The sequence below is a fragment of the Nerophis ophidion genome, linkage group LG04 (genome assembly GCF_033978795.1).
Source record: "Nerophis ophidion isolate RoL-2023_Sa linkage group LG04, RoL_Noph_v1.0, whole genome shotgun sequence".
NCBI classification, from domain to species: domain Eukaryota; kingdom Metazoa; phylum Chordata; class Actinopteri; order Syngnathiformes; family Syngnathidae; genus Nerophis; species Nerophis ophidion.
The window spans coordinates 59056903-59075992 of record NC_084614.1 but is presented as its reverse complement, the minus strand read 5'-3'; the positions used below and the strand labels follow the sequence as shown (position 1 = coordinate 59075992).

At 43.5% G+C, this 19090-nt stretch overlaps 1 protein-coding gene across 2 annotated transcripts in view; it reads left to right on the top strand.

Moving 5' to 3' along the window:
- The window catches only part of LOC133551658 (serine/threonine-protein kinase 32A-like), a 159520-nt gene that overhangs the window by 133627 nt on the left and 6803 nt on the right, over positions 1–19090 (top strand). For both annotated transcript variants that reach the window (XM_061898605.1, XM_061898604.1), the window contains exon 12: positions 16614–16678. In XM_061898605.1, coding sequence (XP_061754589.1) covers positions 16614–16678 — 65 coding nt within the window. The remainder of the gene's footprint in view (positions 1–16613; positions 16679–19090) is intronic.

Genomic DNA, 19090 nt, shown 5'->3' with positions numbered 1-19090 from the left:
TGGTCAATTGTATGGAATATGTACTGAGCTGTGCAATCTACTAATAAAAGTCTCAATCAATCAAAAAAAAGCTGCCCCTGTTTGGCAATCAGGACACAGCTGTTCCTGGTTGCCAATTAAGATTATTTATCTGCCAGCCCTGTTTTCTAGAACAGTGGACCCCAACCACCGGTCCGTGACGCATTTGCTACCGGGCCTCAAAGAGACATTAAATAATTTATAACCGACTGTATTTTCCCCCGCTTAACTTTCGCCTGTCCCACCAGACACACTAATAAGCTTGTTCATAGATGTATTATAAAACTCATGATAGGAAGTCGCCCTTTGCTAAATTTGTTACACTTATGTTGCATCTGACAATGCACATGAATAATCATATAAAATGTAAAGGTGACAAATCTTTGACAAAAGCTAGGTCCCGTCTACAGTCTGTGGCAGGTTGATGACCTATGATCAGGGCAGATCAGGAACAAAATGACCATAGGAGTTAATGTGCACAAGGCAGATGGAGAAGTGCTAAATTGTTGTATATAATAATTGCGCTGAAGGAAAAAAAATACACATCTCCTTTGGCCTAGTAAATTATTGCACATAGTCCTATTATACAAGTTTTGAGGAATAACAGATGTATTTACGCATAGAAAATTGGACCAATAAAAGCTAACATTCGTGTATCTACGTATGAAATATTGCACAAAATATGAACACATAACTTTTACAATGGAAATAGAAAACCACAGAAATTAATTAGAACTAATGGCAAGTATTTCTAACTTTATTACATATATATATATATATATATATATATATATCCATGCTCTTGTCCTTGAATGTGATGTATCGCCAATAACCCATCAGATACTAAAGCCCAAAAAATACCTGCTACGAGCAAAATCTAGCAAAAATCAAAAGTCTATGGAGAGCTTTTTTGCAATAGAGAAAAAGCCAGGAGCTCCCACTAACTCAACATTGTGGTGATTTTTTTAATTTTTTAATTTTTCATGTACTTATTTGCTATATTTTTCTGCCTCACATGGAAGGCCCATCCATCTATCCATTTCCTACCGCTTATTCCTTTTGGGGTCGCTGGTGCCTATCTCAGCTGCAATCGGGGGGAAGGCGGTATACACCCTGGACAAGTCGCCATCTCATCACAGGGCCAACACAGATAGACAGACAACATTCACACTCACATTCACACACTAGGGCCGATTTAGTGTTGCCAATCAACCTATCCCCAGGTGCAAGTTTTTGGAAGTGGGAGGAAGCCGGAGTAGCCGGAGGGAACCCACACATTCACGGGGAGTACATGCAAACTCCACACAGAAAGATCCCGAGCCCGGGATTGAACCCAGGACTACTCAGGACGTTTGTTTTGTGAGGCAGACGCACTAACCCCTCTTCCACTGTGCTGCCTCGTGGAAGGCTCGTCTGTGGAAAAAATGCCTACATTAAACCGGTCCCTGGTGCAAAACAAGAAGTGTTTTGATCTGTATTGGGATCCAGACCAAGAACACCCAAGCCAGAAAGTAACAAAAGATCTTGCGACCCAGTTAAGGATGCAGCTACTGTTTGGGCAAAGAAACGAAGTGACAAGTAAGTCCTGGCAATCTGAGTTTGGAGTATTGACTGCATGCATATTTCTAATCAGCTCCAATGTTTCTCTTCATAAAAAGTGGTCGTCTGTATTGTCAAGTGCTTGTCATGTCCCCCGGGTCCACTTGTGATGGAGGTGCTTAAGTGAGAAAGCTATGGAAAAAGTCAATGTGTATGTGAGGAACACATTTTGAGCAAGATAACTGGAGCATAAGGGATCAATATTGAATGAAGACAATCTCGCTAGCCCTAATGCTCGTCTTTAACTGCTTCCGTCTCTTTACCCGGGGAGCAGCTGTGTATTCTTTTTGCATATTTATATTTCCTCCATCCATTTGCCTCCCTCTCTTGTCCCGAGTCTCCCTCCGCAATGCTGTCTTCATGTCACTGTCACTCCCCTTCACCGCGTGTGACCTCTTTTTCGTCCGTTGCTTTGTTCCCCTTACTGTGCTTTTATCTCCCTGTCCGCCTCTACCGTGCTCATAACGAATTAAATCCTCCCAGATATTGCAGAAAATGTGACTTACTGTTTTCGCCGTGCACAGGCGCAGCTCCTGGCTCTTGTCATTTGGAGCGTGAAATGAGAAAAACAGAACTTACTGACATTTATTTGAGGCTTTATTCATTGATTTGATCGGGGCTCATGCTGGCATGTCAGACCAAGTCAAGGACACTGAGAAATGCCTCCCGGTGGGCTCTCTTCCAGCCGAGCACTCCCCATGGATGTCTTTGGGGGGATTAAAAGGGTAGTGTTGTTACTCGTTATTGGTAAAGCAATGACACTAATCAAACATATTTCGGGCTGTCGAAATGCGGTTTAATTCATCATCACTATTGATGAGATTGTTATATGTAGTCCTTTGCCAGCACTAATCATAATATAATATAATGTAGAAAAAAAAATGGCCTTAAATGATTCTTGTTTGTGCCAAATGTAAGTCAGTTCAAGCAGAAAGTTAAAAGTTAAAGTACCAGTGATAGTCACACACACACTCGGTGTGGTGACATTACCCACTGCATTATACCCATCCCCTTGTTCACCCCCTGAGACGTGAGGGGAGCAGTGAGTAAAAGCAGTGGCCGCGCTCGGGAATCATTTTGGTGATTTAACCCGCAATTCCAAATCGTGATACTGAGTGCCAAGCAGGGAGGCTTTGGGTCCCAGTTTTATAGTCTTTGGTATGACTCGGCCGGGGTTCGACCTGCCGAACCTCAGGGCGGACACTCTAACCACAAGGCCACTGAGCAGGTGTAAAGCAGTAGTAGCCACGATTAAAGGCCTACTGAAATGAGATTTTCTTATTTAAACGGGGATAGCAGGTCCATTCTATGTGTCATACTTGATCATTTCGCGATATTGCCATATTTTTGCTGAAAGGATTTAGTAGAGAACATCCACGATAAAGTTCGCAACTTTCGGTGCTAAGAGAAAAGCCTTGCCTCTTCTTGGAAGTCACAGACGATGACGTCACCCGTTGATGGCTCCTCACATATTCACATTGTTTTTAATGGGAGCCTCCAACAAAAAGTGCTATTCAGACCGAGGAAACGACAATTTCCCCATTAATTTGAGCGAGGATGAAAGATTCGTGTTTGAGGATATTGATAGCGACGGACTAGAAAAAAAAAAAACTTTAAAAAAAAAATACGCGATTGCATTGGGACGGATTCCGATGTTTACTAGGTTAATTCTGGCAAATCCCTTATCTTTCTATTGTGTTGCTAGTGTTTTAATGAGTTTATTATTACCTGATAGTCGGAAGGGTGTCTCCACGGGTGTGTTGACGCCAGTGTCTCAGGGGAGTCGACGGCAGCTGCATGGATGGCACAAGCTCAGCTTTTCTCCGGTAAGAACTGACTTTTTAACCACAATTTTCTCACCGAAACCTGCTGGTTGACATGCGGTAGGGAACCATGTTCGCTTGACCGCGGTCTGATTCCTAGGAAAGTTTCACCTCCAGGAATTTTAAACAAAGGATCACTGTGTGTTTGTGTGGCTACAGGCTAAAGCTTCCCAACTCCATCTTTCTACTGTGACTTCTCTAATATGAATTGAACAAATTGCAAAAGATTCAGCAACACAGAAAAAACTGAATAATTATGCCGTTAAAGCAGACGACATTTACCTGTGTGTGTGCGTAGCGCTCATACTTCCTAAAAACCAGTGACGTCATGCGTACACGTCATCATTACACAACGTTTCAAAGAGAAAACTCCCGGGAAATTTAAAATTGTAATTTAGTAAACTAAAACGGCCGTATTAGCATGTGTTGCAATGTTAATATTTCATCATCTATATATAAACTATCAGACTGTGTGGTGGGTAGTAGTGGGTTTCAGTAGGCCTTTAAAGGGTCAGAGGGAGTCCAAGCGGAATGATGCTGAAATTTGACTTAATTGTCATAAACAGCACACATAGTTAAGGGTACAAGGTTTTTGGTTAGTGTAGAGTAGGTAGATGTCCGTTTACTGGCTATATTGTGCACTCTGGCAAAATGCATGGAGATGGACAGGGGGTCTTCTAGATAAAGAATGTCAATAACTTTTCTTATATATAGATCTCATAAAAATGGCACATGAATCTAGCATTTATCTACGTGTGATTTGTGAACTCACAAGGCCCGGGGGCGAAATCGGTTGCTAAACTAGCTTAGAAAAGTTAGCATGCTAGCAAGCTATTGTAGCATGCTAGCATTGGGCTGGCCAGGTAAACCAAAACTATTAAATTATACTTTAATATTTTACTCCAAAATGTGTGAAAACTTAGGCCCCCTTGCAAATTATTCACAAAGTGATAGTTATATTTATTTACTCATATTAATTGCCATTCTGGTAATTTTTGCCATTTTTACATTTCAACTCAATTTGTAATTTAAAGGAGTAAAACGGCTCTGCTTTCATCAATGTCTGTAATTGTTGAGCGGCCTAGAAGAAGCAGTGTTGTTTGGCTTTTAAATCAAAACCAGTGAGCAGCAATGGAGAAGAAAAGAAAAAGGAAAACACAACTGGACAGAGAAAGAGTGTTTGCTTCTGGCTCATATGGTCAATGAGCATGAAAGTGTTTTGAGAGGTCAACTTGGCCCCCGTGTCACATTTCGAGGCAAAAAGCAAGCATGGGAAACTTTAGCACAACAGAGAATAGGCTCTTTTCCGCTGGTTGGGCGGACAAGTGAGTATTGCGAGAAGCGCTGGTATGTGTTGCAGTTAAAAGCAAAATAGGAGATTGCAGCATATAAACGTGAATCTTGGCGCACAGCTGAGCAATTTGCCACCTGCTGGCAAAGTTAATTTAAATGCGTGTATATTTTGTTACTGGATTTATTTTCAGGGGGTGGACCACAAGTTTGTCCTCTGCTTAGGAAACTCCTTAGCTGCTTAAAAGTCCTCTTCCTTGCTCTTAACAGATCTCACCTTAGGAGCTCTTTAAGTGGTGAGATACTTTAAAAATAGCATGTATCCTTACTAGGATCTACACTTCAATTTTAGAGGAAATTCTAAGAAAACATCATGCATCTGTGAATGTTCTTAGAATTTGTATTGGTATTGGTGTGCTCTTTTTTGTCATTGCACAAGTACAACAAAATTTCATTTACACCACAAAACCGTTCTTGATTAGAAAAACATTGTACAGGAACAGAACAGGAAGGGTAATGGGTCGCAACTTATGGTGCCTTGTAAAAGGAGGAAAAAGGTAGATGCTGGGTGAGAATGAGTAAAAAAATATCCATCTCAAACTGGAAGGGTACACAGACTGGCGCCGAGAAAAAAACTTGATAGCCGATAAGCACATATATACATGTTGATACAGAAACCACAAGACTTGCAACAGGAGGGAAGTGGGCAGGCATCTGGCCCGAAGCTGCTAGCCACTAGAGGCGCTGCTCGGTTAACCGTCATACCATGTGGGGTGTAGTGGTGGCAGAGGCGTGGGGCGGAGGTGGGGGCATGCGTGCATATGTACCCATGGTCCATGGTGTGTGTTTTAAGTTTTGAGGCCTGGAGTCGATCTGCATGCGGTGGCAAAGGAACAGAGTTTATCTTCCCAGGTGTTGTTGACACGGAAGGAGTTTGTTTCATCTTTGCTGCACTGTCCCAGAGGGGAATCTTGAAGCAACGATAACAACCGAGATTAGAATGGTTGTGTTCGTGCGAGCAAAAACTAATTTAAACTTTTGACTGTAATCGTCTATTTTTTGTCCTAAATTTTTTCCTGCAGGGCATATGGTACGATATTATTCAAAATCACAAAAATCTGCACGCATCCTCCAATTATTTTTGGCAGCTTCGGGGTGCTTTGAGTGGCTGCCAGCATCTTCCAATTTGTCCATACAGGGCAACGCTCGCTCCAATCAGCAGATGTCCTGTTTTCATGACTCCAATCAGCAGATATCGTCAGCATCCTCGACTGTAAGGCCGCCAGGCACGTGGCTTTCCGCTTATCCCAAGGGTGTGTCCGGCAACAAATTTTCCAAACTGTTCCCCTGAACCCAAGATCTTGTCAATTTGGAATTTGAATTTGGCCACCAGGAGCAACTCTTTTTCACTGAAAATATTTACGAATACAGCTCGTAATCTGAAAACCATTTGCAAAAAAACATACAAACCCCGTTTCCATATGAGTTGGGAAACTGTGTTAGAGGTAAATAAAAACAGAATACAATGATTTGCAAATCCTTTTCAACCCATATTCAGTTGAATACATTACAAAGACAATATGTTTGATGTTCAAACTCATAAACTTTGTTTTTTTTTGCAAATAATAATTAACTTAGAATTTCATGGCTGCAACATGTGCCAAAGTAGTTGGGAAAGGGCATGTTCACCACTGTGTTTCATTACCTTTTCTTTTAACAACACTCAATAAACGTTTGGGAACTGAGGAAACTAATTGTTGAAGGTTTGAAAGTGGAATTCTTTCTCATTCTTGTTTTATGTATAGCTTTAGTCGTTCAACAGTCCGGGGTCTCCGCTGTCGTATTTTACGCCTCATAATGCGCCACACATTTTTGATGAGAGACAGGTCTGGACTGCAGGCGGGCCAGGAAAGTACCCGCACTCTTTTACTATGAAACCAAGCTGTTATAACACGTGGCTTGGCATTGTCTTGCTGAAATAAGCAGGGGCACCCATGATAACATTGCTTGGATGATAACATATGTTGCTCCAAAACCTGTATGGATCATTCAGCATTAATGGTGCCTTCACAGATGTGTAAGTTACCCATGCCTTGGCCAGTAATACACTCCCATACCATAACAGATGCTGGCTTTTCAACTTTGCGCCTATAACAATCCGGGTGTTTTTTTCCCCTCTTTGTTCCGAAGGACACCACATCCAAAGTTTCCAAATATAATTTGAAATGTGGACTCGTCAGACCACAGAACACTTTTTCACTTTGCATCAGTCCATCTTAGATGAGCTCGGGCCCAGCGAAGCCAGCAGCGTTTCTTAGTGTTGTTGATAAATGGGTTTTGCTTTGCATAGCAGAATTGTAAGTTGCACTTACAGATGTAGCAACCAACAGTAGTTACTGACAGTGGTTTTATGAAGTGTTCCTGAGCCCATGGGGTGATATCCTTTACACACTGATGTCGGTTTTTGATGCAGTACAGCCTGAGGGATCAAGGGTCCGTAATACAATCGCTTACGTGCAGTGATTTTTCCAGATTCTCTGAACCTTTTGATAATTTTACGGACCGTAGATGGTAAAATCCCTAAATTCCTTGCAATAGCTCGTTGAGAAATGTTGTTCTTAAACTGTTCGACAATTTGCTTACCCTCGCCCCATCCTTGTTTGTGAATTACTTAGCATTTCATGAAAGCTGCTTCTATACCCAATCATGGCACCCACCTGTTCCCAATTAGCCTGCACACCTGTGGGATGTTCAAAATAAGTGTTTGATGAGTATTTCACAACTTTATCAGTATTTATTGCCACCTTTCCCAACTTCTTTGTCTCGTGTTGCTGGCATCAAATTCTAAGTTAATGATTATTTGCACAAAAAAAAGTGAATATGGGTTGAAAATGATTTGCAAATCAAAGTATTCCGTTTATATTTACATCTAACACAATTTCCCAACTGATATGGAAATGGGGTTGTATATTTTCAAACAAAAATTTGGAATTTGCTGCTCAAAAAGTTCAGTTTCGGTTGCAAATCCATTACAATCGTTCCTCGTTTATCACCGTTAATATGTTCTGGACATAACGCGACAAATGAATTTCCGCAAAGTAGGAATCATTAATTATTAAATAAATAAATGAGAAATGGGTTGTACTTGTATAGCGATTTTCTACCTTCAAGGTACTCAAAGCGCTTTGACACTACTTCCATATTTACCCATTCACACACACATTCACACACTGATGGAGGGAGCTGCCATGCAAGGCAATAACCAGCACCCATCAGGACCAAGGGTGAAGTGTCTTGCTCAGGACACAACGGACGTGACGATGTTGGTACTAGGTGGGGATTGAACCAAGGACCCCCCAGGTTGGGCATGGCCAATCTCCCACTGCGCCACGCCATCCCTATTATTATTTCCAATTATTAAACAAATAATTATACAGCTAAAGTATAAAAAAAAAAACTGTTTATGACCAAATATATTTTTCAACATTATGACATGAAAGAACGCCCTCTAGTCACTTTTACACTCATTTAATCCAACATATGGGGCGGTATGGTTTAGTGGGTAGAGCGGCCGTGCCAGAAATCTGAGCGTTGCAGGCTTGCTCCCCGCCTCTTGACATCCAAATCGCTGCCGTTGTGTCCTTGGGCAGGACACTTCACCCTTGCCCCCGGTGCCGCTCACACTGGTGAATGACTGATGACTGAATGATAGGTAGTGGTCGAAGGGACCACTGGCAGCCTCGCTTCTGTCAGTCTACTCCAGGACAGCTGTGGCTACAAATGTAGCTTACCACCACCAGGTGTGAATGAATGATGGGTTCCCACTTCTCTGTGAGCGCTTTGAGTATCTAATAATAGAAAAGCGCAATATAAAATCTAATCTAATCCATTATATAGTAAAGCAGCTTGAGGCTGAGCCAATCAGTGGCCACGATGCTGAACAGGTTGGCCGATACTAGCGTAGTATTAATACAGTACCCTTAGTCAATTTAGCCATATTTATGCTTGTAAATGCATAATTTACAACCAAAATATTGTAGCGTATGCTTTAAAAAAATAAAAAGGGCAATGTGGCGAGGGAAGACTGCATTTTTATTTGCAGGTTTTTTCTTGATTGCAAGTCCATGTTCAATTCAATGGCATAACAAGACACACATTTATCTCCATACTTACTCAAAGTGGCAAAAAGTGAGAAGAAATTCCTGCATCCTCACCAAAATTTGATGTGCCACCTCCTCTCGCTCGGCTCTGCTAAATAAAAAATGTATTTTCTTGCAGTTAAAATCCATGTTTTTCCTACTTGAGGCTATTGAAACAATACACACTGTGTCCAATAGGACTGCAGAGGATATGTGCTTGTAAACACTCGTTTGCATTAGAGCTGTTTAGCAAAGAAGGAGAATCCTGCAGAATATTTGTCAAGCATCCACAGGACTCTTGGTTGAGTGTCAGAACAATTTTGTTTCGGTTTCTTTGGCTCGCTTTTGGCAGCGTTTCAGGCTTGCATTAACGGTAACAATTCCCTGCGAGCGATGGGCAATGCTTCGGGGCTATAAATAAAGTTGTCACTCCTAATTTAGAGTGTCTTCTAGGTGTGGACATTGTGTCAATTTGAGGAATGCTGAAGAATGTACCTCGTGGAGAATGAACCACAAAGGTGTCTGGTTAGCACAACATTAGTTTGTCCTCTAAACATGAAGGCTTGCCCCAAATTAGGTAATGGCTTTTAGTTGTTTCCCCACTGTGACTGCACCTGCCCAAAGCAGCTCTTTGCTGGGCTGTGACTGACAGAAGTGCGCAGGGAGTCAGCCACCTCTTCCCCGAAGAGACCACCCACTGCTTGGGTTTCGATCTTTCCCGCCAGGGGGGTGCAAAGGGAAAATATGTTGTATAAATTAAAAGGCTAGAAAGATTTTCCAATTATTGAAGCATGAGACTGTATGCCGTGCAGACGATACACTAGAAAGGAATATTACATATTTTCCGCACTATAGAGCGCGCTGGTATATAAGCCGCACTCACAACATTTTAGAAGAAAAAAATTGTTTTCCATTTTTATTAGCTGCACACGACGCTAGATATATACCTTGTGAAATGAGTTATTTACAGAGAAATACTTTGTCAATATTTGTTTACCTGCCTTAATTGTTTCCAAACGGTTGCTTTAACACGGCAGTAAAATGACCGATCAAACAAAACAGAAGTCCTCATCATGGACCCACTAGCTGTGGAAGCTAGCTCCCCAATCAGCTAAACAGACTCAATAACTCCACAGCTAACGTCCTGGTGAATTTACTGAGGAATTTGTGGAACTAATACGCCACAAAAAGGATGCCATTGTAAGTTAATAACACTATCACAAACACTTGTAAACATGTGAGCATACCAGCTAGTGCTAATGACGCTCCTACTTGCCAACCCTCCCGATTTTCTCGGGAGACTCCCGAATTTCAGTGCCCCTCCAGAAAATTTCCCGGGGCAACCATTCTCCCGAATTTTTCCCGATTTCCACCAGGGCAACAATATTGGGGGCGTGCTTTAAAGGCACTGCCTTTAGCGTCCTCTCTCACCTGAAAAGGAGACTACTATATATGGCTCTGGTAACCTATAGAGTAGGCAGGCACGGAGCTATTTCTCAGCGTGTGTTTATTCCAGCCGGCACGTTAATACACTGACCCACGACATCCGGATTCCCATCATGCATTGCTTCGAACCTACAGCAATCAGCAATGTCCCAAAAAAATAACAGAGACGAAGCAGAAGAAGAAAGAAGAGACATGGCGATGACGAGTAAGAAGAAGTACACTTGCAAGTTCCAGAATGATTGGAAAAATGTATTTCAGTTCATGCAGGGCAGCTCGAAGGGGAAGAGGTATGCTGCCTGCAAATTCTGTAGATCAGACATCTCCATTGACCACGGTGGCCAAACAGATATAGTCGGAATATATATATATATATATATATATATATATATATATATATATATATATATATATATATCAAGGCTACAGACAAAACTTCCTGAGGCTTTATCAAGGCTACAGACAAAACATCCTGAGGCTTTTTTCATCATTTCGGGGGACTTCAATCATGCTACTTTGGACTCAACGTTAGCTGCTTTTTACCAGGCTGTGGATTGTCCCACGAGAAACAACAGGACAATTGACCTACTGTATTCTAATATCAGGGATGCATACAAAGTCATACCCCTCCCCCCACTAGGGAAGTCTGACCACAATCTTGTTCATTTGCGGCCAAAATACACCCCCATGGTCCAAAGACAGCCTGTTAACACTTGCTATGTGAGAAAGTGGTCCCCTGAATTGGAAGATGCCCTCAGAGACTGCTACAACACCACAGACTGGGATGTGCTGCTTCCACAGGGTGTGGACATTGATGGGCTGACTCACTGTCTCACAGATTACCTCAACTTCTGCGTGGACGTGATCTGCCCTGCTAAGACTGTTCGGTGCTACCCTAATAACAAACCCTGGGTAACACAAGAAGTTAAAGCTATCCTCAACAAGAAGAAAGCTGCCTTCAGGATTGGAGACAGGGAGGCAATGAGAGCAGCACAGCGGGAGGTGAAACGACGCGTGAGGGAGGCTAAGGACAGCTACAGGAAGAAGCTGGAGCAGAAGCTGCAGCAGAACAACATGAGGGAGGTCTGGGAAGGTGTGAAAACCATCACAGGCCACAAGACAAAGACCAGAGCTGTTGTGGGGACAATAGAGAGGGCCAATGAGATGAATAACTTCTTTAACCGGTTTAACCAGCCCGTGTCCTCTCCGCCCCCCACTCCCCATCACAGCCACCCCCTGTTCTGCTCCCCTCAACGCACCTCTCCCCCAGCCATGGCAGCACCCCCCTCCACCACCTCTACGCAGACATTAGTCATCTCTGCGGACCAGGTCAGAGGTCAACTGAGGAAGCTACAGCCAAGGAAAGCAGCAGGCCCAGACACGTTCTGCCCCCGATTCCTGAAGACCTGTGCTGCAGAACTGGGTGAACCACTTCAAAGGATGTTCAACCTCAGCCTGCAGCTGGGAAGAGTGCCCACCCTCTGGAAGACGTCATGCATCGTTCCAGTTCCCAAAAAGAACTGCCCCGGTGAGCTGAACGACTACAGACCAGTGGCGCTCACCTCTCATCTAATGAAGACATTGGAGCGGCTATTTCTCAGCCTCCTCAGACCACAGGTGCAACATGCCCAGGACAGCCTGCAGTTTGCGTACCAGGAAGGCGTTGGTGTGGAGCATGCTATCCTTTACCTGCTGCATCGAGCCCACTCACACCTGGATTAGGGAAATGGCACTGTGAGGAGCCTGTTCCTGGACTTCTCGAGTGCCTTTAATACCATCCAGCCCCGCCTCCTTCAGGACAAGCTCTACAAAATGCGAGTGGACCCCTGCCTGGTTGCCTGGATTTCGAACTACCTCACCGACAGGCCAAAGTACGTCAGACTGAAGGACATCACGTCTGACACTATGATCAGCAGCACCGGAGCACCGCAGGGAACGGTGCTGGCCCCTCTTCTCTTCACCCTGTACACCGCTGACCTCTGCTACAACTCAGAGCTGTGTCACATCCAGAAGTACGCGGATGACACAGCCATCGTCGGGTGCATCAGGGACGGCAGAGAGGAGGACTTTCGGAACCTGGTGAGGGACTTTGTTGTGTGGTGCCACACGACCCTCTTGCAGCTCAATCCGTCAAAGACCAAGGAGCTGGTCATTGACTTTGGGAGGTCGAGTCCACGGTCACAACCTATTGTGATCGAGGGAGTTGGGGTACAGACCGTGGACTCATTCAAGTACCTCAGGGTTTGGGTGGACAATAAGCTGGACTGGACTGTTAACACGGACCACCAGTACAAGAAAGGACAGAGCAGGCTGTACTTCCTCAGGAGACTGCACTCCTTCAACATTTGTAGAAAACTCCTGTGGATGTACTACCAGTCTGTGGTTGCCAGTGTTCTGTTCTACATGGTAGTGTGCTGTGGGGGCAGTACATCTAAGAAAGACAGCTCCAGACTTGAGAAACTGATCAGGCGGGCCGGTTCTACAATCGGAATGAAACTGGACTCACTGGTGACGGTGGCAGAGAAGAGGGCTGTGGACAAACTAGTGAGCATCCTGGATGATGCCAGTCACCCTCTGCATAGCGTTATCAGTAGCCAGAGGAGCCTGTTCAGTTCTAGACTGCTTCATCCCAAGTGCAGGACTAATAGACTCAAGAACTCCTTTGTCCCACACGCCATTAGACTGTACAACTCCTCTCTGGGACGAGGGGCGGGGGTACAAGGATGACAGGGGATTCAAAACACTAACAGTGCAATGCGTTTTCATAACATGGTCACTACTGCCTACTTTGTCTTGTTATATTCTTATTTTACTGTTATATTGTTATTCCCATTGTTTTTATTCTTTTTGTAAAATTTCTCTATTGTGTTTCCTTTTAAACCCCCATTATTTACTTTTTACTCTTTTTTAAATTGATCTCAACTCTGTACACTGCTGCTGGAATTTTAATTTTCCTGAAGGAACTCACCTGAAGTTATCAATAAAGTACTATCTATCTATCTATCTATCTATCTATAAGAAATACTTGAATTTCACTGAATTCTAGCTATAAAAATACTCTTCCCCCCTTAACCCCAACCATCAATACCATGAATTGATTAACGTGGACCCCGACTTAAACAAGTTGAAAAACGTATTCGGGTGTTACCATTTAGTGGTCAAATGTACGGAATATGTACTGTACTGTGCAATTTACTAATAAAAGTTTCAATCAATCAATCAATCAATCAATCAATGAAAAAGACCCCGCCCAAAAAAGCAACCAACAAGAGCGATGCAGCAGTCAGAGCTAGCTCCATGGTGAGTGAGATGGTTGCCAGGGCGGGAAAGTCATTCAAAAACGTGAATTCATTAAAAAGTGCATGTTACAGGCTGCAAGTATAGTTTGTCTGGAAAAGAAAGATCAATTTAGCAACATCAGACTTTCTGCCAATACCGTGGCAGAGCGCATTTCTGACTTGTCAACTAACATTTATGATCGACTGTGCGAGAAAGCCAAATATTTCAGTTCATACTCGTTCGCTCTTGATGAGACCACAGACATCACAGACACAGCCCAGCTCGCAATAAAAGTCTGTGGTATTGATGACAATTTTGAAGTGAGAGAGGAGTTGCTCACAGTATAGTTCCGATGCATGGCCAGACCACTGCTCAGGAGATATTTCACCAGCTGTGTGATGCCATTGAGAATGCCGGTTTGCCATAAAAGAGGTTAGTTGGAATAACAACCGATGGAGCGCCATCAATGACACGGAGGAAAAATGGACTAGTGACACTGAAAGAAGAGGCTGCAGAGGAGGCCATGGCTTTGCACTACATTATCCATCAGCAGGCCCTTTGCAGAAAATGCCTGAAGTTTGACCATGTGATGTCTGTTGTTGTCAAATGCATAAACCAAATCAGATCCAGGGGCTTAACGCACCAAAGTTTCCGTGCTTTTTTTTTTTTTTTTTTGAGGAAATGGAGTCTGGATATGGGAATGTGCTCTACTTCACAGAGGTACGTTGTTGGCTCAGCAGGAGAAACTCGTTGAATATAATTTTTTGAGTTGAGAGCAGAGGTGAAAGCCTTCATGGAGAAGTTTGGGGTGGCGGTACCTGTGCTAAGTGATCCCAAATGGCTCATGGACTTAGCTTTTCCTGTTGACATCACACATGAGCTTAATGTACTGAACTAGAAGTTACAAGGCCAGGGGCAACTCGTCAGTGCTGCCTATGACAACGTGAGAGCATTCTCCACAAAATGTCAGTTATGGAAAGCCCAGCTCTCTCAGACAAACTTTTGCCCTTTCCCAGCATGCAAGGCACTCGTGGATGCAGGCACACCAGTCAGTGGTCAGATGTATGTTGATGCCATTTTGAAGCTAGGGAAGGAATTTGATCACAGATTTTCAGACTTCAAGACACACAGAGCCACATTTCAAATTTTTGCAGACCCCTTCTCCATTGATGTGCAAGATTCCCATCCTGTGCTTTAAATGGATCTCATTGACCTGAAGTGCAACTCTGACATCAAAGCCAAGTTCAGGGAGGTGAGTGGAAAAGCAGACAAACTTGGACAATTTTTGAGAAAATTGCCCCTCAGCTTCCCTGAGCTTTACCGAATATAGAAACGGACCATGTGCCTTTTTTGGGAGCACATACATGTGCGCAAAGCTCTTCTCCACCTTGAACTTCAATAAGTCCAAGTACAGGTCCAGACTTACTGATGATCATCTTCAATCCATACTGAGGGTCTCAACTGCTTCCTCTCTCCAGCCAAATGCAGCTTGGCTATCCGAGAGGAAGTGCTGCCAGGTGTCTCGCAGCAAGAAGTAGGGAAGAGAAGCCATGTTCAAGCCATGTTTAGGTTCACCGATTTATTTATTGTTACTTCTCACATAGTAAGTATGTGTGTACATTGTTGCTGACTCAAGAAATCAAATTATTATTATAATTACTTATGATTGATTTATTTACTTAATTCTCATTTTGTTCATTTATATTTTTATTTTATTTTGTGTTGAAATTGAAAAAAAGACATTTGAAAAAATATATTTTTTTAAGAAATATTTTCTCGCGGCCCAGCCTCACCCAGACGCTGCATCCAGCTAAATTGAGTTTGAGACCCCTGCTCTAAACAACAGAAGCTCTTTTTAGGAATGTGGTGCAAAAATATTTGTTTCCAAACCTTTCAACTGAACTCCGATTAAATGAGTAAAAATCTAAAGAAATGTCTGGTGGACAAAAAAAAAAAACATGTTCATAAAGAGTTGGCCTTTTTTTTATTTTTATCTAAATGAAACATTTTGTACAAATATTTGGCTACCAAAGCTTCCTCTTTTGTGTTTTTCGGTCAGCGATGCGGCAGCGACGCAATTTCTCTCCCAGCTGCTGTCTCCTTGACTGAGCAATGAAGCACCTGTGCACTCGTCTGGTCTCTCCAGGAGGACTTTGAGGACAGAGCAGAATGTTCTCACGTGATGAAATGGGCCAGATATGTACGAGTGTCCTCTAAAGTTCGGTCAGGTTCCACAAACTTATCGAAAGAGTACCTACAGAAGCAGAATCAGAATAGTTTTTATTGCCATTGTTTAAGAACGGGTTCACAAACAAGGAATTTTTCTAGGTGCAGTCGTGCAACATAAAACACATATAACACAGAAAAGGTCATAAAATGAGCTGTAACTGAGCTATCAGATCTTGTGCCTGATGGCCGAGGGGAAAAAACTGTTCAGGTGGATGGAGGTGTGGGTCTGGATGGACCGTAGTCCCCTGTCTGAGGGGAGAGGGGAGAATAGTTTGTGTCCAGGGTGAGAAGAGTCAGCTGTGATCCGACCCACACGCCTCCTGGTCCTGGAGGAAAACAGGTCCTGGAGGGATGGTAGCTGCTTGCAGCCAATCACCCACAGTGACTGTGCGTTCACTGTATTTACCAAGGGCTACATGTCTGATTGTTACATCCATCCACCCATTTATACCGCTTGTCCCTTTTGGGGTCACGGGGGGTCGCTGGAGCTGCATTTGGGCGGAAGGCGGGATACACCCTGGACAAGTCGCCACTTCATCGCAGGGCCAACACAGATAGAAAGACTACATTCACACTCACATTCACACACTAGGGCCAATTTAGTGATGCCAATCCACTTACTGATTGTTACATGTTGACCCTAATGTTGGAGACGTATTTCCTTTTATGATAAATGTACATAAACAACGGGACCGTGCCAAGTGGGCTACATTGTGGTCATCTACAATCATCCTTTTCTTGTATATTAATCGCTAATGTCTTTTTTGTCCATATTTGTGTTTTTTTTTCCCAGAATGGTCAGTTGCAGCAACGATTGGATAACGTCCAGAGAGACTTTATCATCTTCAACAGAGAAAAGTAAGAGACGACAATGTTTTTACATAAGGTCCTTGTTATTTTTAGGGGTTCTGAGACCACCCGAGAATGACCCCACCCAAAAAAATGATCAGTAACTTTTTTCTGCCGCTTTTTTCCTGGGGATGTGGCGCCACCAGCAGGAAATACAGCGTGGGCTGCTTAGCCTGCCCTGTGTTTCTGTTTATTGCAGCAAGAGTGTGAGATAGTGGTTCGAGTCAATGACCTTCAGTTCTTTCATTTTGTGTGGACCGTAGGTGTTTGCTAAGCTAATATTAGCACATACAAGAGCACTTATTTAAAGTAAGTCAAAGCTTTCTCTGTGATTCACCTCTGATTTCCTCTGAATGTGGAACCCGCCGTCCGGAAAACCTAAACACTATTTTGTAGCGGCACCATCCCGTAGTGAAATAGCACAGATTTTTTCAAGAGATTTTGTGCAATAATGTTTATTGAGTATTATTCTATCCTTCCAAGGGGCAGAAGCAAATGAACAACTGCAATTAACGGCTGCAGTACGGCAAATCCGCGGAACATCTCTAGCTTTGCGGGCGAGCTTTGTGTAGTTCTGCAAAAGACGAAAGTTTTGCCTTGCATAACGACAACTTTATTTATTTTTGTAGCAAGCAACAACACAACAGTAACATCATCCTCCTGCGAGTGTTGTACACACACACACACACACACACGCACACACACGCACACACACACACACACACACACACACACACACACACAATCTCATTTAACTCCTAAGGCCCGCTTATCAGCCGATATTTGACACAGGCCCCCCATATAGCTGCCCAGGATATGCTTGTGATATGATTCTTTTATTGTGGATCTCTAGAGTCTCAAAGTATAAAAATATTTTAATTTGATAGTAAACCCAATCATTTATTTTGGTGTTTGTGCATGAATTTCCGTCCAACACAAATAGATTTTATTTCAAATGAAATGCCATGCTGCGGCGACCGGCAAATGTTGAAGGTCTGCATATACTTAGCGTAGGGAATGGCGGTGGAAACTGAGAGAGTCTGCCACTGTGGCGGCGCTGTTCCGCTGCAATCACGCATCCAGTAGAATTCTGGGGTCAAGCCAGCCACAGTAGGCTGTGGTATAATGCAGTTTTGGAGATAAAAAACTCAAATGGCGGGGGTTTCCGAGAAATAATTACATTTCATTTAGAAATCAGACTATGTGCGCAGTTGAATCATAAATATGAAGGAATGGACTGTATGGGCTATTGTTCTCAATTTGTTTTAAGAACAGTACAATAGTACCTCAATTTACAATCTTAGTTGGTTCAATAACTGGTTGTGTGCTTACATGTATTATTTTTTTAATGTAGATTTGACTGTAGTCTGTGCACACCTGGAGGTAAGAAAGACTCAAACATAGATGGATTTGACAAACTGTACATGTGTCCTGACAAAGCCAGTATCTTCTGTGGTCGTAAAGGTACAAGTAGGTCACAAACGTTTGTACCATATTTACCATATGCACGACAGTACCGTATATTTGATACCATATTGAAGGAGATACAGGATAAACCAGTATCCGTAGTATAAGAATATACAACTAGTGATACGGCGCCATTTTCGGGGTACAGTTATCCCCAGTCCTCTCTCATACAGACATTGAAAAGCACAAGTAAAAAAATATATCCATCCATCCATCTTCTTCCGCTTATCCGAGGTCGGGTCGCGGGGGCAGCAGCCTAAGCAGGGAAGCCCAGATTTCCCTCTCCCCAGCCACTTCGTCTAGCTCTTACCGGGGGATCCCGAGGCGTTCCCAGGCCAGCCGGGAGACATAGTCTTCCCAACGTGTCCTGGGTCTTCCCCATGGCCTCCTACCGTTTGGATGTGCCCTAAACACCTCCCTAGGGAGGCGTTTGGGTGGCATCCTGACCAGATGCCCGAACTACCTCATCTGGCTCCTCTCGATGTGGAGGAGCAGCGGCTTTACTTTGAGTTCCTCCCTTATGACAGAGCTAAGGGAGAGAAACTCATTTCGGCCGCTTGTACCCGTGATCTTATCTTTTCGGTCATGACCCAAAGCTCATGACCATAGGTGAGGATGGGAACATAGATCGACCGGTAAATTGAGAGCTTTGCCTTCCGGCTCAGCTCCTTCTTCACCACAACGGATCGGTACAACGTCCGCATTACTGAAGACGCCGCACCGATCCACCTGTCGATCTCACGATCCACTCTTTCCACACTCGTGAACAAGACTCCTAGGTACTTGAACTCCTCCACTTGAGGCAGGGTCCCCTCCCCAACCCGGAGATGGAACTCCACCCTTTTCCGGGCGAGAACCATGGACTCTGTGCTGATTCTCATTCCGGTCGCTTCACACTCGGCTGCGAACCGATCCAAAAAATATATATATATAAAAATGTCTGTCCATTTTTTA